The sequence below is a fragment of the Crinia signifera genome, chromosome 6 (genome assembly GCF_055691185.1).
Source record: "Crinia signifera chromosome 6, ASM5569118v1, whole genome shotgun sequence".
In the NCBI taxonomy this organism is placed as follows: Eukaryota; Metazoa; Chordata; class Amphibia; order Anura; family Myobatrachidae; genus Crinia; species Crinia signifera.
Genome location: NC_139222.1, coordinates 35,783,813 through 35,808,047, shown reverse-complemented (window position 1 = coordinate 35,808,047; position 24,235 = coordinate 35,783,813). Strand labels below are relative to the sequence as shown.

At 48.1% G+C, this 24,235-nt stretch overlaps 1 protein-coding gene across 3 annotated transcripts; it reads right to left on the bottom strand.

Annotated features, from left to right (window-relative positions):
- Positions 1 to 402: 402 nt before the first annotated feature.
- Positions 403 to 24,235, bottom strand: LOC146007533 (transmembrane protein 176B-like). 3 transcript variants are annotated; one of them, XM_083145963.1, is made up of 7 exons: positions 24,188 to 24,235; positions 13,316 to 13,537; positions 9,537 to 9,650; positions 9,295 to 9,351; positions 7,295 to 7,552; positions 3,757 to 3,873; positions 403 to 707 (listed from the first exon to the last, which is right to left on the bottom strand). In XM_083145963.1, the coding sequence occupies exons 1-7, from the start codon at positions 24,218 to 24,220 to the stop codon at positions 639 to 641; spliced, it is 870 nt and encodes a 289-aa protein (XP_083002089.1). In that variant the 5' UTR covers positions 24,221 to 24,235; the 3' UTR covers positions 403 to 638. The 3 variants fall into 3 exon arrangements, with proteins under 3 accessions (XP_083002089.1, XP_083002091.1, XP_083002090.1); XM_083145965.1 differs by lacking the exon at positions 24,188 to 24,235 and adding an exon at positions 16,435 to 16,553; XM_083145964.1 differs by lacking the exon at positions 24,188 to 24,235 and adding an exon at positions 16,280 to 16,428.

Sequence of the window (24,235 nt, the reverse complement as noted above, 5' to 3'; positions counted from 1 at the left end):
AGCAATAAATAACAGTTAAACTGGTGGTGGCTGTAAACTGGTTTTGGCATCTCTAGATCTGGGGGCACACTTGAGAACAGCTCAAGGCACAGTGGTTGGAAAACATTTCCCTAGACATACCAGAATATGATACATAGCTCCACCCCTGACATTCGTGAAACCACACCCTCAGGCTGTGATTGGCACACAGGCCAATCAGTGAAAGAAAAGTGATGACTATCATTGGATGAAACCATCAACTCTTGGAAGCTCCGTGTTGGTTATAAACATATTAACTGAGCAATTAGTGTGTTACCCAGAGCACGGTTACTGCAGTCTCCTGCTCTTATACACATGACACTGTTATATTGTGCGTAATATACAGCAGTCCATTGCATGTCATACACAACACAACATACACAATTTGGCAGATTACAAATCTTTTAATTGTAACATTAGAGAAACGGTATAACAGAGAGCAGTAAGTTACGGTGCTCATACAGTAAGTGCACTTATACCTATACAAGTAATGTTCCATTGGCTGATATCAGGTCACCCTGTTGTCTCATTATTTCATTGCAATATGATAGAAGCCGTAATAGTGGCAGAGATTTAGGTCACGGAGAGGATCATTATGGCAGATAATGTGTGTAGACTCTCTATACAGTGATTATGTCCCCGGTAGGATCAGCGGACAGCAGAGGATCGTCCTTCTCTTCATCCGGCTTCTAGAACACAAAGCAAACGCATGTTATGTTATGTTACAATGGCAAGCCTTACTGTATACCTGCACTGATATATAATACAAATAGTGTGGCCTGAACACCACACAATGGGCCTAATTCAGCAGGCCCAGCAATTGTGCGAAAAGTGCTATTTGGCTATTTTATCACAACTATACGTGCGCACCCACAGCAGCGTGCCAGTGCGAGGTGTTGCAGCGTTAGCGTGTCTTGGAAAATTCAGAGGCCGCCTAGTCTTTTGAATAGGAATGTTTATTTCTGCTCCCCCACCCCCACAGCACAGCACCTGGCCCTTGTATTGCAAGCAAAGCAAGGGGACATGGTACAGTAATTAGGGACCCAAATGCTCATGTATCAACATGAAAACACACAAAAAAGTAAAAACTCTCGTCGACCTTTTTCTTGTGTCAATTTTGTGCGGCGACTTTTTGGTTGACCTAGGCATTGTCTATGAGCTATATCACACCCCCTCAATCACTATACCAACATGCTCATTCGAGGAAGTGCTGTGCTATTGGTGCTATGTTCGTTTTGGATAGAAGCCTAAAAAAGATCCTAAGACCACTAAGATCGCGGGGAACTGGGGGAGGGGCCATTTGGTTGAGATGTTCGTCCTTTGTGGGATCTTTCTTTGATGCAGATGTTAAGGCGCAGAATCCCTGCAAATGACACATGCTCATTGGGACATGTGCCTTATGGGTTTTTACAAGGGAAAAAAATATTTGTGTATCTTACTATTGGCTTTAACTAGTTCAGTGGTTCTCATGTAAAATTTCCAGGCTGAGCAGTAATGTTCAAGTCGGCAAACCCAGAAGTTCTCTGTGCTGTAATTTGCACTGGGTTGGGATCATTTGGTCTACAGCATGATGGTCGACAGTCATTAGGTCGATACCATTAGGTCGACATGGGAAACGGTCGACATGTGTCTATGTCAAAATGGGAAAAGGTCGACATGGTTCTAGGTCGAAAGGTCATTAGTTTGACAGGTCGTTAGTTCGACAGGTCATTTGTTCGACAATGTCTAGGTCGACAGTCAAAAGGTAGACATGGTTTTTTTTCTTACCTGAATGTCAACAAAGTCGACATGGACACAGTTTAAAGTGCATCACATCCCCTCGCATCGCTTGCTGCGCTCACTATGCTTCAGGCACGGTGCCTTGCTACGCCCGGCACACTATTTTATTCTCCCTATATGCCCTAGTGGATGGTAAGGCATGACATACCGCCTGTCGGCAAATGTCGGCTAACAAAAAATTATGAAAAACCCCATGTCAACCTTTTCACTGTCGACCTAGACAATGTCGAACTAATGACCATTCGAACTAACGACCTGTCGAACTAATGACCTTTTGACCTAAAACCATGTCGACCTAGACCCATGTCAACCTTTTCCCATATCGACCTAATGGTGTCGACCTAATGACTGTCGACCATCATGCTATAGACCAGATGACCACAGCACTAATCTCCTGACTGTGTTTGTTGTCAACAGACCTCATAAATGAGCTTATTGCGCCATCTTGTGGCTTTCAACAGTATTGCTCAGTGTGCCCCATTATTATAGCTGAAAGTATCAGTATGAAGTAGCTAAATGTATCATTACCACGGCCAGCAGTTGTGTGCAATACAAAGTATCCAATCTAATTCAAAGTATCCAGCTGAATAATAGCAAGAACATTTGTACTTTTATGGAAGATGAATTTGTAGAAGAAAGTATTAGAATTTGTTTATATCATTTTGCTTATATACTCGGCCTTTATGGCAATATATTCTAAAAACTACTTATTGAATTCTTAAATAACTTTTTGTAAGATGAGTTTTCATGATCAACTCTTAACTTGAAAACCCGCCCGGGGAGTGGTAACATGGTAATACAAACCCAACCTGGGAGGGGTGACATGGTAATAAAAACCCAACCTGGGAGGGGTGACATGGTAATAAAAACCCAACCTGGGAGGGGTAACATGGTAATACAAACCCAACCTGGGAGGGGTGACATGGTAATAAAAACCCAACCTGGGAGGGGTAACATGGTAATAAAAACCCAACCTGGGAGGGGTAACATGGTAATACAAACCCAACCTGGGAGGGGTGACATGGTAATACAAATCCAACCTGGGAGGGGTAACATGGTAATAAAAACCCAACCTGGGAGGGGCAACATGGTAATACAAACCCAACCTGGGAGGGGTGACATGGTAATAAAAACCCAACCTGGGAGGGGTAACATGGTAATACAAACCCAACCTGGGAGGGGTGACATGGTAATACAAACCCAACCTGGGAGGGGTGACATGGTAATAAAAACCCAACCTGGGAGGGGTAACATGGTAATACAAACCCAACCTGGGAGGGGTGACATGGTAATAAAAACCCAACCTGGTAGGGGTGACATGGTAATAAAAACCCAACCTGGGAGGGGTAACATGGTAATAAAAACCCAACCTGGGAGGGGTAACATGGTAATACAAACCCAACCTGGGAGGGGTGACATGGTAATACAAACCCAACCTGGGAGGGGTGACATGGTAATACAAATCCAACCTGGGAGGGGTAACATGGTAATAAAAACCCAACCTGGGAGGGGCAACATGGTAATACAAACCCAACCTGGGAGGGGTGACATGGTAATAAAAACCCAACCTGGGAGGGGTAACATTGTAATACAAACCCAACCTGGGAGGGGTAACATGGTAATACAAACCCAACCTGGGAGGGGTGAAATGGTAATAAAAACCCAACCTGGGAGGGGTAACATGGTAATACAAACCCAACCTGGGAGGGGTAACATGGTAATACAAACCCAACCTGGGAGGGGTAACATGGTAATACAAACCCGCCACTGAAGGGGCTAATTGGCAGTGGTTACATCTGAATGTAAATAAACCAATTTCATCTTCGGACACACTTGACTATTTTCACATTATGGCAATTTAACATGTTCTAGAGATGACACAAAATGACTAAATGTCTATAAAAAAATCACAGTATAGTGAAATACAGATGATTAATAATGCGAAGGGCCATCACTTACCTCACACGTGCAGCCAGACAACAAAGCTTTCAGTCTACAGCCCAGACCAATGACAGATATGCAGAGACCCCAGATCATAATGAGCAGGGACATAATTGCCAAGCCATGCAACAGGCTCTGTAGGGGGGAGAGGAGGGAATAGAATGAGACACGTGATCATGTGACCAATTTTTCACCAATCAGACATTCTCTCTCCTACGTAAGGACAGGACAACTTCAGTATCTCTAAGTGCACCAACAGAACCCCAAGATTTACTACTCTCCTGTCTCTGTGATGAAGAACTGCCGATAATACCTAAATAAAGGACATCTTACATCAGAACCCCATGGAACAGTTTCCGTAGTTTGGAGGAAGACTATGTAGTGGCAGGAAGTTATTCGCTCATATGATGGTCAGACTCTTCCTCAAGTACCCCCAACTGTTCCGGTTTACTAGATCCCCGCACAGAATCGCAAGTGAAATAATTAGCTCCACCTGTGGATCAAATGTGTCAGTAATTAATAAGTGCACCTGTGCACCGGTTGGGTGACCTGGAAACCATGAGTTGTTGGGGGTACGTGAAGACTGAGGTTGGGAACTACCGCAGAAGGTGCATATTGAATACCCCTGGATATCTCTTACGAATGTACATTTTCTAAAAATATCTCTTTCATACATGGATTTTGCTGGGGCACAGGGAGTTTTTTTTTATGGTAGATCTATAGGGTCAGACCCGAGTTGACAATCTTGGGTCTAAGACCATGAAATCCCGCCAGGGTTATTCCTTGGACTTGATGACCCATATCATGCCTAAAAGGAGTTCACTGGTGACCATAGTAGTGCATGGAGACAAAATCATCTTCAAATGTTCACTTCTAGATGGAAGGCCCCAGTCTTCCAGTGTGAAGGGGTGACAACCAGAGAACAACCTGGGTCCATCACCCAGGTGTCAGAGGTGGGATAAGTTATGAAACCTCCTCTTTAAACCATGTTCTATGTCTAGGGTCCAAACTTGGATAATGCCATGGTTTATATCTGAAAGGCGTAGAAGTTAGCCAGCCCAGAAAACAAAGGAAAGATAAGTGCAATGACAGATGTAATAATTACATCTTAATTACATATATTCCTTGATTCTGTTCCAACAGACACTAAGGGGTCTATTCAATTAGAGCCAGAAACTGCAGTTGGTCAGAAAATGTCAGTTTCCAACTTTTTTTAGTCAAATCCACCTATTCAATTTTTGGGGGCTTTTTGGAAACGGGTCAGAATGCTCTGACATTTCGGAAGACACGTGGATTTGCAAAATAGGTTCCAATCAGTAGCGGATTCGGGGGGGCACGTGCCCCCCCCCCCCCTGCCATTTTATTTTGTAGCTGAGGACCAGGGCTTTTCAACGAGCCCAGCCCCGTGTCTCTAACCCCCCAGGAACCGGAGATATCGCCTGGCAAAGCTGTAACGTTTTTCCTCATAGGATAATATGGGACCCGTCAATTCCGACTCCCACCCGGTTTCGACGGCTGCCAGTTCCCTCCCTGGCATCACAGAAGCTTGTGGTTGATCTCATTCAATTTCAAATCGCTAAGCCTTCAATATGATACCAGGCTGGTCCATATCGGTCAATCTGTTCCAGAGATATTGCGGGTAAACAGTTTTTTTTATTTTTGAAATGTAATTTCATGGCTGTTCATGTTCTTTGAGGGCAGATTACTCTGGAACCAAACGTTCCAGTTTCACTGGACCAAAATCATTCAAAGCCCACTCAAAAGTTCTTCAATATGATACTTGTCTCATGTAAATGGGTCAGTTGGTTCCGAAGATATAGCCGGTTAAATGAGATAACTTGTTAAAGGAAGGGGGGGGGGGGGGGTTGGGTGGTTTTCTCTCCCCCGCACAACAGAAAATGCAGGGACTAGGCTGGTGTAAAAGGGGCCAACCTGGGAATACATTTTCTGGTGTGAAAGGGGTATTATTTCAAATAGCCGGGACCTGCAGTGCTCTGAATGCAGCCAGGCTCTGCCACTGTCAGTGGCTGTCACTTCTGCCTGACGGCGGCTGTCCCCCATTTACCACGAGCATGTATTCCCCCTTGGCAATGAGCATGTAATCCCACATGGCAACGAGCATGGAACCTCTGGCAATGAGCATTGAACCCTTGGCAATGAGCATGTAGATAAGCAGCATTTATGTAGCATCATTTTTAATAGGCATTATGGTGTTTGGCATAATACATAATGGACATAATGGCGTGTAACTTAACGTGTAATGGACATTATGGTGCAAATGTTTAATGTGCGCCTTTGGTGGACAATGTCCCTGTTTATGAAGAGTATTGTGAATTTTGGCTCAATCCATGTGGCATTATGTGAATTCTGGCTCAATCCGTGTGGCATTATGTGAATTTTGGCTCAATCCATGTGGCATTATGTGAATTTTGGCTCAATCCGTGTGGCATTATGTGAATTTTGTCTCAATCCACATGGCATTATGTGAATTTTGGCTCAATCCGTGTGGCATTATGTGAATTTTGTCTAAATCCATATGGCATTATGTGAATTTTGGCTCAATCCATTTGGCATTATGTGAATTTTGGCTCAATCCATGTGGCATTATATGAATTTTGGCTCAATCCATTTGGCATTATATGAATTTTGGCTCAAACCATTTGGCATTATGTAAATTTTTGCTCAATCCATGTGGCATTATGTGAATTTTGTCTCATTCCATTTGGCATCATGTGTAAGGGGCAAGTATAAATAGGGTCTAGTATTTTGTTGCATAATGTGTAGAAGTTGTATATGGTGTTGTACACTACACTCAAGGACACGCCCCCTGTTGAGTAGTCACACACCCTTTTCCAGAGCGCGCCCTCGGCGCGCGCACAACTGCTTCCTTCGCTTTTGTCGCCATGGTGGGCCTGCGTACTTTAAATGCCAGGGCCTATTTTTAATCCCATTCCCACCTTCTCTCTGCCACATACAGTATACCGCATAATACGCACATATACAGCATAGTACACACATATACCGCATAGTACACACATACACTGCATAGTACACACATATACCGCATAGTACGCACATATACCGCATAGTACGCACATATACCACATAGTACGCACACATACCGCATAGTACGCACACATACCGCATAGTACGCACACATACCGCATAGTACGCACACATACCGCATAGTACACACATATACCGCATAGTACACACATATACCGCATAGTACACTCATATACCGCATAGTACACTCATGTACCGCATAGTACACACATGTACCGCATAGTACACACATGTACCGCATAGTACACACATATACCGCATAGTACACACATATACCGCATAGTACACACACATACCGCATAGTACACACATACCGCATAGTACACACATATACCGCATAGTACACACACATACCGCATAGTACACACATATACCGCATAGTACACACACATACTGCATAGTACACACACATATAACGCATAGTACACACATATACCGCATAGTACACACATATACCGCATAGTACACACATATACCGCATAGTACACACATTGAGCTGCTGAAATCCTGTCTTGCATCTGTCCAATTCCCAGGATGATTCATAATAATCTCTGGGAGGTCTTGTGTTTCCGTAGCCATAGCCGTCATAGTTGTTATAGTTGTTATAGTTGTTTCTCCCATTGCGAAGAGTGTCACAGATTGAATTCCATTCATTGTACCAATATCTGTTGGTATCACCAGCAGCAATGACCAGGCCTGCAATGGAAACCGCAAGGCTGACCAAGAGCCCGAGGGAGGCCATTACCTTCTGTGGGAAAATACAATGGAGACATGACAATTAGGAAGCATTCAGATCTGTCACATGACCAATACAGAGATAATCAAACTGCTCCAGCTTCCAGTACTTCCCTTACCGCCGGGCAGGAGGATATGCTTGCTTGTGATTGGATGTGGATTATTAGATGGACTGTGTCTAGACAGTCAATACGTCAACCACTATTGGTCGACGGGCAAAGGGTCCATGCATGAATAAAAGATCAATATGCAATAGGTCGACATAAGCAAAAGGCCGATACAAAGTTTCTTCTTGACATTTTTTGTGTGTCATTGTCGACGTCTGTAAAACATGGGCCCCCCAATAAGTGTAAGGCGTAGCCTGACATGGCTTACTGCGCTCGGCAACCTTTACCGTTCTCAATGGTAGTCGACATTGATCGTAAAGTATGAAAAAATAAATTGTGACATTTTTCAAGTCAACAGGGTATTTGCATGGCAGAAGTGTACAACACCAGGGCTTCCAGTTACAGTCAGTAGAAGACGTGATTCAGATGGAACTCTGACATGTGACCCAATCAGCATTACAGCATTCCTCCTTTCACCTCTGACACTTTGCACGGAACTAAAGTAAGTAGTTAAGAGCTGAGGAAATTAAATTGAAAATCTTTTTTTTTTTTTGTGTGGGGGGGGACACTACAATTTTTTACCTGTGTGGAGCAATACGTTTAAGGTTTTTTCCTGTGCTGACCAATTTGCTTATTATTGTTGGCGCCAATGTGTGATTTCTACAGCCTTGTTTGGGGGGTTGTGTCCCACCAAGGCTCACCGACACCGAACTTCTAACCCTAGGGGATGGGGAAAACTACATTGTTGAGCGCTGCCGCAGCTTCTCACTGCAGGAGGGAGGTCATTGTGTATTCGTGTTAGGATCCCCCCAATCGTAGCAAGCGCCATGGAAAAAGAGTTTAAACTTACAGGTTCCGTATGACTTACCTACAGTCAAAACTCCAACGGTCAAAATACCCACCACCATTGACCGACTTCAACACGTTCAAAATGCTGACATTTATTATGCCGACGTGGTCAAAATGTTGACCTTTATAAGATCGACAGGCCAAATCGTCGACATGTTGATTTTTCCAGAGTCTATGCGTATAAGTGTACCACGTCCCCTGGCATGGCTCGTTGCACCCGCCGTGCTTCGGCCATGATGTCTCGCTACACTTGGCATACTATTATGATCCAACTCTATGCCCATTAGGACCGTAAAAAAAATTTAAAAAAACTTTTTGGCCCGTGGACATATGAAATGTCGGCCTTTGACCATGTCGGCATGAATGTCGCATTTTGAATCTGTCAGTATTTTAACCGTCGGTCAATGGTGGTCAGTATTTTGACTGTAGGTAAATTGACTGCATCTCAAACTTTGGGCCTGATTCAGAAAAGCTCGCTAAGCAGCGTCGTGTCGCCGCCCCCTACCTCCCCTACCTCCCCTACCCATGTGAATGTCTCAGCGATTGTGATATTCACCGATGGTCTTATCACAGTGGGGCACTACATGTGCATATGCACGCATGAGACATTTCAGAATTCGGCCCTGTCCGATCGGTAATGAATTAGGCCCTTACAGTTAACTTTTAGGTGGAAAACCACCAACCTGCCATGTCACAGACTGTGTTTGAAAAATGTCAGGCAGGAGCTGATTGGTTGGTTGTTTATCACACTCCATTTTATCACTTTTTGAAGCTTAGTGTCTGGCTCATAAACACTTACCCAGCATGCCTTTGGATACCTGTAAGACACCACATTCAGCGCACCAGTGACCATCAACTGTAAAATAAAATAAAAAAACAATCAATATTTAGACACAAACAATGTGATTTTCCAGGACTTACATTACGCTACAATGCTCAGTGGAATATAGAAAGCACCATAAAAACAGAACATTAGCATAATATATTCTGTACCATATTTATTGTGTATATTTTGCTTTTATCATCAGAGACAATACTCACCGGAAATCCTACCCAGAAGTGTGTCCCAGTATAGAAGATGACTAGGCCTGGCCTTATAACAGCCAACAAAACAGCCAGCATGACGCAGACACAGCCCAAGCTGATCAACGTAGCCTACAGCAAGAGAAAAACAATTCTGTTTAATATTTCAGACATGGTGGGTGACATGTAATAGGATGAGCGAATCAGAAAGTGAGAGATTTGGTAAGAAATATTTTTTTAAAGCGGCAATCATTTACACTGCAAAATCAAACCGAAAAACCCTTGAGATTTCTTCCCAAATCTGTCACTTTCTGATTCTCTCACCCTATTCCATTTCCCCCATCTCCTATATATTTGGCTACATCTGTCACTCAAAGTGGGTGTCTGTGTCTATAACGCTCTGTTCCTGGACTTTCCTCTTAATGTGTGATTGCCTTCATCTGTGCTGAACACCTTTCTGAGAAATTAACCTGTTTAAAACAGGTGATGGCAATCATACATTAAGGGGAAGTCTAGAAACAGAGCAATGTGTCCCTCCTGGAGAGGGTCATGTTGGGAGGTATGTGACAGAGAACCAGCCCAGTGAGCCCACAGACAGTGCCAGACACCCACTGCCTTCCCATGTTGCCCAGCACTGCTACTCCACAGCCACCAGGTGAGCGCCCCCCTCCCGCGATTTGCGGCAAAACCTCCCCCCCGCACGCCCCCCCCCCCCCCCGTGATTCGCGGCAAAAACACCCGCTCCCCCGCGACCCCCCCTACCGCGATTCGCAGCAAAAACACCCCCGCGACCCCCCCTCCCGCGATTCGCTGCAAAAAGAACCCCCCCACGACCCCTCCCGCAATTCGCGGCATAACCACCACCCCGCGACCCCCCCCTCCCGCGAATCGCGGCAAACCCACCCCCGTGACCCCCCCCCGATTCGCGGAAAAAACACCCCCCCCCCCCCGCGACCTCCCTCCCGCGATTCGCGGCAAAAAGAACCCCCCTGCGACCCCCCCTTGCACGATTGGCGGCACCCCCCCTGCGACCCCCCTCCCGCGATTCGCGGCACCCCCCCCCCCCCCCCCGCAATTCGCAGCAGCCCCAGGATTAAATGGCACATGCAAAACACTGACATGGCTATGGTCGACAATGAAAAAAGGTTGACATGAGTTTTTGAAGATTTATTTTTAATTTTTTTATTTTTTTTCATATTCATTGTCATGTGTCAACATGGACACCAATGAAGTGGCACACTTATGTCAACATTTACATGTGTTGACCTTTCTGTGTTGATTTTTTCTTGTGGCGATTCGCGTCACACCCCCCCGCAACCTCCCCTCCCGCGATTCGCGGCACCCCCCGTGACCCCCCACCTCCCGCAATTCGCGGCAACCCCCCACCGGAACCCCTGTGAATCCCGCCCTCCCACGATTCGCGGCACCCACCCCCGCGACCCCCCCTCCCGCAATTCGCGGCACCCCCCCGTGATTCGCGGCAGCCCCAGGATTAAATGGCACATGCAAAACACTGGCACGGCTATGGTCGACAATGAAAAAGGTTGACATGAGTTTTTGAAGATTTATTTCATTTTTTGAATGTTTTCATATTCATTGTCATGTGTCAACATGGACACCAATGAAGTGGCACACTTATGTCAACATTTACATGTGTTGACCTTTCTGTGTTGATTTTTTTCTTGTGGCGATTTGCGTCACACCCCCCCCACAACCCCCACTCCCGCGATTCACGGCACACACACACACACCTCCCCCGCGATTCTCGGCACCCCACCCCGTGACCCCCCCTCCCGTGATTCACGGCACACCCCCGCCCCCCCCCCTCCCATGACTCGCCGCAACCCCCGCCCCGTAACCCCCCCACCCGCGATTCGAGGCACCCACCCCCGCGACCCCCCCCTCCCGCAATTCGCGGCACCCCCCCGCGATTCGCGGCAACTCCAGAATTAAATTGCACATGGAAAACACTGGCACGGCTATGGTCGACAATGAAAAAGGTTGACATGAGTTTTTGAAGTTTTTTTTGAAGTTTTTTGAATGTTTTCATATTCATTCTCATGTGTCGACATGGACACCAATGAAGTGCCACACTTATGTCAACATTTACATGTGTTGACCTTTCTGTGTTGATTTTTTCTTGTGGCGATTCGCGTCACACACCCCCCCCCCCCGCAACCCCCACTCCCGCGATTCACGGCACACACACACACCCCCGCGATTCTCGGCACCCCACCCCGTGACCCCCCCTCCCGTGATTCACGGCACACCCCTGCGACCCCCCCTCCCATGATTCGCCGCAACCCCCGCCCCGTAACCCCCCCCACCCACGATTCGCGGCACCCACCCCCGCGACCCCCCCTCCCGCAATTCACGGCACCCCCCCGCGATTCGCGGCAACTCCAGAATTAAATTGCACATGGAAAACACTGACATGGCTATGGTCGACAATGAAAAAGGTTGACATGAGTTTTTGAAGTTTTTTTTTTCATTTTTTGAATGTTTTCATATTCATTCTCATGTGTCGACATGGACACCAATAAAGTGCCACACTTATGTCAACATTTACATGAGTTGACATTTCTGTGTTGATTTTTTCTTGTGGCGATTCGCGTCACACCCCCCACCCCCCCCGCAACCCCCACTCCCGCGATTCACGGCACACACACACCCCCCCGCGATTCTCGGCACCCCACCCCGTGACCCCCCTTCCCGTGATTCACGGCACACCCCCCGCGACCCCCCCTACCATGATTCGCCGCAACCCCCACCCCCGTAACCCCCCTCCCGCGATTTGCGGCAACCCACCCCGCGACCCCCCTCCCACGATTCTCTGCAATCCCTCCCCTCCCGCGATTCGCAGCATCCACCCCCCCACAACCCCCCCTCCTGCAATTCGCGGCACCCCCCGCAACCCCCCCTCCTGCAATTCGCGGCACCCTCCGCGACCCCCCCTCCCTCGATTCGCGGACACCTAAGTTGCAATACAGGGCATCTTTCATACAATTCTAACCATATTTCTCATATACAAACGTTCACAAATTAAGGGGGCGCAGCCCCTTACGACGGTGTGAAGAGCGCCCGTAGGGCGCGATGAATCACCTAGTTATATCATATATAGCTACATTACCGCCGCAATGTTTGCAGGATAGGAAACAGAGGGTTGTAGAAAATGGAGGAGATCAGTGACATGAGGTAAAGGTTACTCCAGGGTTCCAGTAAGTACATTGACCCTCCCATTAACCCTTCCAGTGGGATGCAGTTACAATCCCAGCGGTCGGAATCCCGGTGTTCAAAATCCCGACCGCCAAAATCCCAACACTTTCTCCCTCTGTGGGTGTCCACGACACCCATAGAGGGAGAATAAATTAGTGTGCCAAGCATAGCGAGGCACCGGGCCTGCTGTGTGGCGACCGCAGCGAGCCCGCAGGGGGGGGGGGGCGATCCACGTCCCCCTTGTCGGGATTTCGGCGGTTGGGATTCCGGTGTCAGGTTTTTGAATGCCGGGATTTCGACCACCTCCCAACTGCCCCTATATATAAACTGTCGGCATTCTGTAAAAGCTTCAGTTGTTGACATTGCAAAGATATCAATATTCTGAGAAGGTGGACACGGTGCCCATTGACGCTGTCAATATGTGTGTCGACATGGTCACTTTTGACCAGGGTCTCGATTTAGTTTAATTTAATTCATGGTTTCCATAGCGATATTAAGCTGCATCCTAATATCACTCTATATGACATTTTAGTTACACCCATCAAAATCGGCAAAAGGATTTCTACTTTACGACGTCTTACCCCGAGCCACAGAGAGGACACATGACTAGGAGCGGTCCCAGCGGTCGGCTTGGTCTCTGTAGGAGATTGCGTCTTGGTCCGGATTGTCCGAATGGCGTCCAGCAGACAGTCCAGGACAGATCGCTGATTGATGTTTATGTTGATCACAGTTCCATCCGGAGCCTCACAGGAGACTTTCCCATTGTCAGTGTTTATGGTACTGACCGGGATCATTTTGTTCAACTAGAGATAAATAAAGAAGACAAACAAAATGAATTTAAGAGAAGATTAATGGCTCATCGGAGAGACCATCGGCCATCTGACGTTACACAAATTGTCTCTCGCTGCTCCATAGCTGAGGCCAGAAAATGCCCCGGCCTTGGCACTCCCGGGGAAATAGGGAGACTCCCCACCTTCGGCAATGTTTCCCAGCTCCGCCCACTCCCCAGCCTGTCAATCATGGGATGACGCATCACTTTATAGAAGAGACACCTGCCATATTGTACTTCCCCCTTAATAACCCTGGCGAGGGAACTATATGGCTGTCGTCCAGCAGTGCAGCATCGTAAATCCTGGTCAAAGTTTCTTCCCCGCAACAGTAATACAAACACAGATATGATGATATAGGCCACGTTCTGCAGATAATATCCCGGCTGCAGCCAGTACACCCACACATTGTACTATTACCGCTTAGCTTCCTGCTACGTTGTTTTTCTTACACTGATAGGTTTGAGAAGCCAGACGCTATTACTGCCACAATACCAGGAGCGGGTAGATGTCGGAGGGATGCAGTCGGCAGGTAGACAGTAATAAGGTTGACAGATAATAGGGCAACACATGAAAAAAGGTCGACACATCTTAGGTCAACATGGTGAAAAAGATGGCGCAAGCAATATGTTGACTTGCAAAAGGTCTACATGAAAAAAGGTGGACATGAGTTTTTCACGTTTTTACGAAATAGGTGGATTTTCAAACTTTACTATCCAAGTGGACATAGCGTTAGATTATAATAGTGTGCCCGAAGCACATGTGAGGGGCTGCGGTACGACCTACTGTATGTCGGCATAGACACCAAAAAATGTGAAAAACTTATGTCGACCTTTTGCTTGTGTTAATCTTTCGACCATGTCATCCTAAGGTATGTCAACTTTTTACCTGTTGACCTACGGCCTGTCAACTTAATTATTGTCGACCTTAAGACTCGTACCCGATGTGGGAAACGTGGTAACGATATACTAATAATATCCCACACTGAAAGCAATAACTCCAGGAATATCCTATATAATAAAACACTGACGCTGCTCCTCACCGCTATGGAGCAGTTACAGGGGTGCTCCGTTCGTTCCACGGCACCATGAGATCCCCACAGGGCAAAACATATTGGTCCCCACAAGAAAAAAAAAAAGACCTATTGGCCCCCATATAAAAAACAATCAGGTCACAAAAATAAAATACATTGGCCCTTTACATGAAAAGAAGACACCAGTAAATAACAGGTGAAGTTGAACTGGCGGTGGCTGTAAACTGGTTTGGGGATTTCCAAATGGGTGTAGGTTGTTAGGTCTACAACAACTAGGTCGCCAAGCATTGGGTCGACACCACTAGGTCGACAGGCAGCAAGGTCGACATGGGTCTAGGTCAACATGGGTCAAGGTCGACAGGACATTAGGTCAACACAAGCATTATGTCGACAGTCAAAAGGTTGACATGGGGGTTTTCACTATATATTTTTTTACCCAGATGTCAACACAGTCGACATAAACGCAGTTCATGTCAGCACACTATTATTTTTTTCTCCCACCACGCCCTAGTGGATGGTAGGGCATGAAATACCGCCTGGCGACACATGTTGGCTCAAAAAACTGTGAAAAACCACATGTCGACCTTTTGACTGTCGACCTTGCCCACGTTGACATAATACTTGTGTCGACCTAATGATCTGTTGACCTAGACACACGTCGACCTTGACCCATGTCGACCTAAACTCATGTCGACCTTGTTGCCTATTGACCCAATGCTTGTCGACCTAGTTGCTGTAGACCTAATGACTGTATCCCCTCTAGATCTGGGGGGACACTTGAGAACCGCTCAAGGCACACTAGCGTGCCACAGCACAGTGGTTGAAAAACACTGCTTTAGACAGTCAGCAATCATTACTACTGGTGTCACTGCCCAGTGTCCCATTAGGGTCAGTGGGCCCATTGTACAAGGATCAGCGACCCCTCCTCTGGATGAGGATCAGCAGGGGCCCTCCCTGTGCGATGATCAAGAGGGGGCCCCCTGTAGGAGGATCAGCAGGGGGCACCCAGTACGAGGATCAGCAGGGGGCACCCTGTACGAGGATCAGCAGGGGGCACCCTGTACGAGGATCAGCAGGAAGTCCCCTGTATGAGGATCAGCAGGGGGCCCCCTGTACGAGGATCAGCAGGGGGCACCCTGTACGAGGATCAGCAGGGGGCACCCTGTACGAGGATCAGCAGGGGGCACCCTGTATGAGGATCAGCAGGGGGCCCCCTGTACGAGGATTAGCAGGGGGCCCCCTGTACGAGGATCAGCAGGAGGCCCCTGTACGAGGATCAGCAGGGGGGCCCCTGTACGAGGATCAGCAGGGGGGCCCCTGTACGAGGATCAGCAGGAGGCCCCTGTACGAGGATCAGCAGGGGGCCCCTGTACGAGGATCAGCAGGGGGCCCCTGTACGAGGATCAGCAGGGGGCCCCTGTACGAGGATCAGCAGGAGGCCCCCTGTACGACGATCAGCAGCATCCCAATATAACAGCCTGCAGATCTCAGTGCGCCATAACAGCCAGACAGCTTTTACAAGCTACACAGAAATTCAGAACTAATACAGAGTACGCTACTGTATATAAGAAACAATATATAAAATGATATATATTTAAAATAAATAAAAAGAACCTAGTAAACAGAAACACTGTAGAACACAACATGAGGTATAATGCAGTGGGAATAAGAAAAAGTATACGCACTGTCAGTCCAGCAGACACAGACACAGCTCCTGTACCTCGCACTGCCAGCCCAGCACTAACTGTACATACAGTAATAACAACATGTAGCTGAGAGCTTTGTATTGTGCAGGGACAGAGGAGGTGCGGCTGCTGCTGGGAAGGGGGCCGGCACTTACTGTATACGGTGGAAGGATATGGGATGAGGGAACTATTTGTTTCTAGGCCTCCTCAGTTTACTTTCTGTAGTTAGTAGTTTATTTCATGTAATTTCATCATGAAGGATTTACAGATACAGGGCCAGATGCACTAAGCTTCAAAAGTGATCAAATGGAGAGTGATAAACAGCCAGCCAATCACAGACTGTGTTTGAAAAATGTCAGACAGGAGCTGATTGGTTGATTTTTTATCACTCTCCATTTGATCACTTTTGAAGCTTAGTGCATCTGGCATACAGTCACTCAGGAAATCTTTTTTTTTTTAAAGTGATACAATCTGAGAAAAGTTACAAAAGGGCATAATTCATAATTATTAGTACAATAATGTGCCAACAGGTGTTTACACATCCTTTTCGCATGGGGTACGGACTACGGTCATTAGCTTGACCCTATTAAGGTCAACATAGGTAAGGCCGACACAAGTATTAGGTCGACAATGGGAAAGTCAAAAGGTTGACGGAATTTTTTAACTTTTTTTTTTTTTTTTTAGCAGACGTACCTAGTTACCGTATCACCCACTGGGAATTGTGCTGGTTTTATTTGACACTTGAAAATTGGGGGGTTGTCAAAAAAGTGCTGGGTGGGTGGGGGGTAGGTAAGTCTCATGGACCTCCAATATTGCAGATCTCACTTGGTGTCTTCTGCAAATAGGGTTGTAGTGATCCTCCCTGGGTGGGAGGTTGGGTTGATCCTTAGCAGACCTCTGTGATTGGTCAATGCACAGGATTTACTAATGTGGATGGGGCTGGGTGGGGTTGGGTGGTGGGAGGCTGATCGGAACTTTGGATGGGCACTGTCAGGCTTTAGGTAATAGCGGAAGTCTCTTATTAGACAAAGTCTGGGTGGTCAAGGAAAGTGACCGGTGGTACCGGTGGGCTGGCGTCCCTGACCCTCCGGTGGTGCACCGTGCACTTACCTGATACCTGGTTTGTTGCTAGCAGGAGATGCTTGCCGCGTCCTTCCTCGAGTCTTCACCGGCGTCCTCACTTGATGCGATAGCCGGCAGTCTGGTCCGCACCGCTGATGCAGTTGCTCACGGCACTTCCGGGTTCGGCTTGACGGCGTTACCCGGGGTGTCAGAGGTCCTGCGGCGGCGCGCGCTCAACTCCTTGCGGAGGAGACTTTTGGGTTGCTGGGTGGGTGCAGGACTTCTGTCCTGGTGTCCAACGCGTTTCGGCACGTGTGTGCCTTTATCAAGGATACCCTATTCATAGTTACGCCACTGATTGTAGGTAAATTGACTGCATCCCGTATCTCATACACAACACTACTGTATGTACACACATTGCCACAGAAAACAAAAATGTTAATAGTGACAGAGAAAAGCAACCGATTTAGGTCATAGAGACGATAATTATTACAGATTATGACCATCGAATGATTTCTCCTGTGGCAGCATGCGAGGGGATGTCCATATCTTGTTCCCAAATACAGAACATATGGCAGTGTTACCTCGCTACAGAATAATAGTCTGAGTATTACCAGCCTGAGATTCAGACCTGTCAGGGCGTGTCATGCAGCTCGGATATCTGTGTGGCACATCTTACATGCAACTTGGTCAATATTTACTCAGGTATAGCTTTATTAGATCACTGGTTATAAAACAAAATGTCCTCAGGCCTTTCCAATGCTACAATGTGCGTTCTCTGATCTGCAGCAGCTTCAGCACTGGGTAAGAGGCTGCAGTTGAAATGGGATACAAGGGGTCATTCCAGGGTTGCCGACTTTAATATTCTCCTCTCTGGGAGAAGCCCGGAGAGGAGAGTTTCAGCAGCTGCTCGGGGGGCGGGGCTTGAGCCCCGCCCCCATTGTGGTAAACAGTTGCATTCACGGATCTCCGTGGAGGGGGCGGGGCTAAAATGACGCGATTTTGCCATTTTAGCTCCGCCCCCTCGTCTGAGACCCGCGGATTGCGGCATTTAAATGCCGCAATCGTGGGCGCAGCGGGGGTCCCCCCTGAATCCGGGAGGGTTGTCCACCCTTCCGGGGGGCCGGGAGGGGGACCCGATTTTCGGGAGACTCCCGGTAATTCCGGGAGGGTCGGCAACCCTGGGTCATTCTGATTGACTTAATAAACTCCCATGAAACACTGGGAGTTCCCATGGCCCAGCGCCACCACTGCCCCCATCCCTCCCCTCTGCGAACTGGCCGGCGAGTGAGCAATTCGCCGCGGCTGTTCGCAGTCGGGGTTTGTACATGTGTAGAATTCGGTTATTCACGTGTGAACCAGAATTGGCCAAACGGTCACTAGGTCGACAGTATGAAGGTCCACATACATTAGGTCGATCTCTAAAGGTTGACCGGGGACATGCCGGTCAACATATGAAATAGTTGGACACGCCTACAGTCGACAGAGTCCGACGGTCGACACAAGCATTAGGTCGACAGTCAAATGGACCATATGAGCTTTTCATGTTTTTTTTCACTAGGGCGTGGGGGGAGAATATAAAAGTGCGCGCAAGGCACTGATCCGGTGTCCATGTCAACGTGCGTCGACATTATGACTCATACCCATGGAAATAGGACATAAATAATTCGGCGGTTAGCCTTAACAATAACTTCACCCCTATAGGATAAGCCCGGAAAAGAGACGCTAACCGTAGAGGCAGGGCCGAGATGCATATCACATGTCCACGCCCCGCAAATTACATTACTGCCGGCTGACTAAAATTTTGACGCTAACCCGTCTATATAGAACTTTAGTCAGCCGGCAGGGTGACTAAACTTCTATATAGACGGGTTATGCGTCTACATTTTAGTCACCCTTTTACTCATTAACGGCGGGATGTATCAACATACATCTCCGCCCTTCGCACGGCAGCCGCCGCGATGCTACCGCATATGTACTAACATATGCGGCCAGCATCGGGCTGCGGTAACGGAGACCCCCGCGATACCTGTGATGTTGGCTGTGGGGGTCTCCGTCACCTACCGGCGGCTGCCAGCGTCCCCCTGTGTCTCCTCCTCCCCCCTGAAGCCGGATGTCCTGCCGGCTGTCACACCAGGGGGAGGAGATGATCACAGGAGGATGGGAGGGGGTGGGCGCGCGGACGGCGTACGGCGGGCGGCGAAAGAAGCCCATAGGCTTCTATAGGGTATCGCCACCCAGAGGGTGGCGATACCCTGCAAAGCGAAAACGCTGCGGACGTATGTTGATACATAGGAAAATGCCGTAAAACGGGGGTTTTACGGCATTTTCCCTTTAGTAAATCTCGCCGTAAAAAAAAAACCGACGTGGGGTAACCAGCACCAGGCTGAAGAGCCGTGGCTGGTATTACAAAATCAGGAAACCAACCAGATAGGGCTTCGCTGATTTTTTAAAACCAGCCCCAGGCTCCAGGTCCGGGGCTGGTTCCCAAAATACGGGGGAAAAAATGACTAGGGGTCCCCCGTATTTTACGAACCAGCCCCAGGCCAAACCAGCCAGCAGGGTAATGCCACAGCCGGGGGACACTTATTATATAAGGTCCCGTGGCCAAAGCATTTAGCCCTCTGACCGGTCAGCCTGGCCAGGGGTCCTGGGGGAGTGGGGACCCCCCCAATTAAGGGGTCCCCCCCCTCCAGGACTTACCTGACCAGGCTGAAGCCTGGTGCTGTCCTCGATGCCCCTGGGCATCGAGCTGATCTTTGTGTAAAAAAATAGATGAAAAAACTATTGTTTTAAACTGTGGAACTATGAGTCCCAGCAAGCCTCCCCCGCAAGCTGGGATTTGGAGAACCACAAGGGGCTGGTTTTAAAAAATCAGCGAAGCCCTATTTGTCGGGTTTCCTGATTTTTTAATACCAGCCCCGGCTCTTTCAGCCTGGTGCTGGTTACGGCTGTGGGGGGGACCCCACGCCGGTTTATTTTTTTGTAGTCACCCTGCCAGAGATTATGCTGCTATGGAACGCCCACATGGGCGTTCCAGCTTTGGCAGTATAGTCACAAGGACGGCAGCATATCGGTCGAACGTGCGTACACACTGCACTTTTGTACGGATATGAGGCCGTCCTGTCGGATGAAAATTAAACAGCAAAGAACCGTCGACCGACCGAGTATGGACGGTCAAGACAGTTTTTTGCCGTTTATCGCTCGTACGGGACAGCGTACACACATATACAATTGAACGGCCGTCTGACCCAGAACGAAAGAACGGCCCGACAATTGTATATATGTGTACCCAGCTTTAGTCTGCTTTTATAAAGGGTCTGTGGGGCCAATTCACTCAAGTGCAATAAGAGCAGAGGGGCACACAAACAATGCCGCAAAATTCCACCTATTCCTAACATATGTTTCTGTGCAGGGTAAATACTGGCTGCTTAACATTTACACTGCAATTTAGATTTCAGTTTAAACACCCCCCACCCATATCTAACTCTTTCTGCACCTGTTACATCTGCCCCACCAGCAGTGCAGCAGGGTTTTGTCCATCTGCAAAAACTGCAGCCTGAATCAGGACCTGGGTCTCTTCCAGCTTTAGTTAGAGGCCATAGACCTTATTATTATACACAGCTGGGACTTTTCACCCGCACCTCTGCTGAATACATCATTACATAAAAGTTTACAAGGGGAAGACTGACATCGTCTGTTTTGAATAGCTGCGCTCACCCTTTTTATAGCATCTCTCATTGTTGAAGACACACAGAAACATACACACCTTTATGTACATGCCAGAGGAGTGTAGTGAGGTCAAAGTATATACAGTATGGAATGGAAACAGCACTGAGCAACGGCTTCGATTTAGGTCCCCTTGGCTGACAGAGGCGGGGGAGACGCAGTTGTGCCAACCAGGCGCAGCTCCCGGGTCAGGCTAGGAAACAGTCACCCACCACCGCACAGCCCCCATTGAGGTTTTTTTTCATTGGCTGTGGTGTGGTCCCTGCCCCAGCTCTGGGCAGTTTCTGATCAGCAGAGGAGGCTAATTCTGTTGCTGCCCCACATTGTCTCTCCCTGCCATGCACCAATGAATAAAACAGATTACTATCATTTAGAACACTGACCATTTTATATACTGTAAATATAGCACAGATCACTGGAAAAAATGTGTTATTTATATTGGAGTATAACAGGTGAGGCACTGCCTTGCTTGCTTCTCCCTGTCTCATCCGGTCTCCTCTGACTCCCCCTGTATCTTCCTGCCTCCCCCTGCTTCTCCCTTGCCTCTTCCTTCTTCTCCCTGCCTCCCCCTGTATCTTCCTGCCTCCCCCTACCCCACCCCTGTATCTCCCTGCCTACCCCTGCTTCTCCCTGCTACCCCCTTGCCTCTTCCTTCTTCTCCCTGCCTCCCCATGTATCTTCCTGCCTCCCCCTGACCCAACCCTGTATCTCCCTGCCTCCCCCTGCATTGTCCTGCTCCTACTGCCTCAGTTGACTCCCCCTGCCTCCCCCTGTGTCTCCAAGCTTCCCCTGACTGCCCTTCCCTGGTATAAACAATTCTGCAATTCTTTCCAGAAGATCCTTTCAACTTTGAATCCATAGCAATGTCTTATATAGTAGTAACCAAAGTGCAGTGTTCCCTTCTGGATAGGTGTATTCTAAGTGAATAAAGCCCCTAACCCTGACCAACCCCTCCTGCAGCCTAACCCTTACTCCCCCACAGGCTATCCCTAATGGCTTCCACCATAAACTTACCCTCCCCCTAGTGCCTAGCACTAACCCTAACTCTGACCCCAGTACTTACCATCAGCATTCTGACCACTGAGATGCGGGTGTCAGAATCCTGACCGCCGGGACCCTGACCACATACCGTATTGCTGCCTTGCACACATAAGTATATAAATACATACCTCCCAACTGTCACGATTTTAGAGGGACAGTCCCGATTTTCGGGTCCTGTCCCGCTGTCCCACCCGCGGCAGGCATTGTCCCGCTGCGGGGGGGTGACAGTTGGGAGACCGCCAATCTAGTAGAATAGACGCTGTGCACATGCGCACAGCGTCTATTCTCGTATGAAAATGAGGTTGCGGCTAATTAGCATAAGCCGCGCCCTCATTTGCATACGCCCCGCCCCCTTTTCGGACGCGGACAGAAGTTGGGAGGTATGTAAATACAATGTGCTTGGCTTGCTACACTATCAAAACCACACACAGAGCTGGTGTCAGCATTTAGTAAGAGGGAGGAATATACTGTATCATGGCCAGGGGCTGGCTGGCAACTTTTAGCCTGGGGGGGCAAGTCCAGAGCACTGGCCCATAAGTAACAGTGCATCGTTAAATTTAGGTTTTGCGGTTTAAAAATATGTATTAATAAAAAAAAAAAAAAAAACAATAATAGGACACCACAGGCTGCTCCCCTGTATAATATCAGGACACCACAGGCTACTCCCCGTCTTATAATAATAACAGGACAACAGAGGCTGCTCCCCCTGTATAATATCAGGACAACACAGGCTGCTCCCCTGTATAATAATAGTACCCCCACAGGCTGCTCCTCCTATATAATAATGGGACACCCACAGGCTGCTACTCCTGTATAATAAAAGTACACCACAGGCTGCTACTCCTGTATAATAATGGGACCCCCACAGGCTGCTACTCCTGTATAATAAAAGTACACCACAGGCTGCTACTCCTGTATAATAAAAGTACACCACAGGCTGCTCCCCCTGTATAATAGGACACAACAGGCTGCTCCCCCTGTCTTATTATAATAACAGGACCCCACAGGCTTCTCCCCCTGTATAATAACAGGACCCCACAGGCTGCTCCCCCTGTATAATAATAACAGGGCCTTCACAGGCTGCTCCTCCTGTATAATAATGGGACCCCAACAGGCTGCTACTCCTGTATAATAAAAGTACACCACAGGCTGCTCCCCTGTATAATAGGACACAACAGGCTGCTCCCCCTGTCTTATAATCATAACAGGACCCCACAGGCTTCTCCCCCTGTATAATAACAGGACCCCACAGGCTGCTCCCACTGTATAATAATAACAGGACCCCACAGGCTGCTCCCCCTGTATAATAATAACGGGACCCCCAGAGGCTGCTCCCCCTGTATAATAATAACGGGACCCCCAGAGGCTGCTCCCCCTGTATAATAATAACGGGACCCCCAGAGGCTGCTCCCCCTGTATAATAATAACGGGACCCCCAGAGGCTGCTCCCCCTGTATAATAATAACGGGACCCCCACAGGCTGCTCCCCCTGTATAATAATAACGGGACCCCCACAGGCTGCTCCTTCTGTATAATAAAATTACATCACAGGCTGCTCCCCCTTTATAATAACAGGACACATCAGGCTGATCCCCCTGTATAACATGACCCCACAGGCTGCTCCCGCTGTATTATTATAATAATAATAATAACAATAACGGGACCCCCACAGGCTGCTCCCCCTGTATATAAAGGGACTCCCACAGGCTGCTCCCCCTGTATAAAAATAACGGGACCCCCACAGGCTGCTCCCACTGTATAATAATAATAACAGGACACCCACAGGCTGCTCCCCCTGTATAATAAAAATGCATCACAGGCTGCTCCCCCTTTATAATAACAGGACACAACAGGCTGCTCCCCCTGTATAAAATGACCCCACAGGCTGCTCCCCCTGTATAATATTAATAATAACAGGACCCCCACAGGCTGCTCCCCTTGTATAATAATAATAATGGGACCCCCACAGGCTGCTCCCACTTATAATATTAACTGGACCCCCACAGGCTGCTCCCCCTTAAAATAATAACTGAACCTTACAGGCTGCTCGGCCTGTACAGTCCCACTCCCTCTTACCTTGATGCCAGACAGTGAGGCAGGCTGCAGCATATGGAAGAAAGTGTA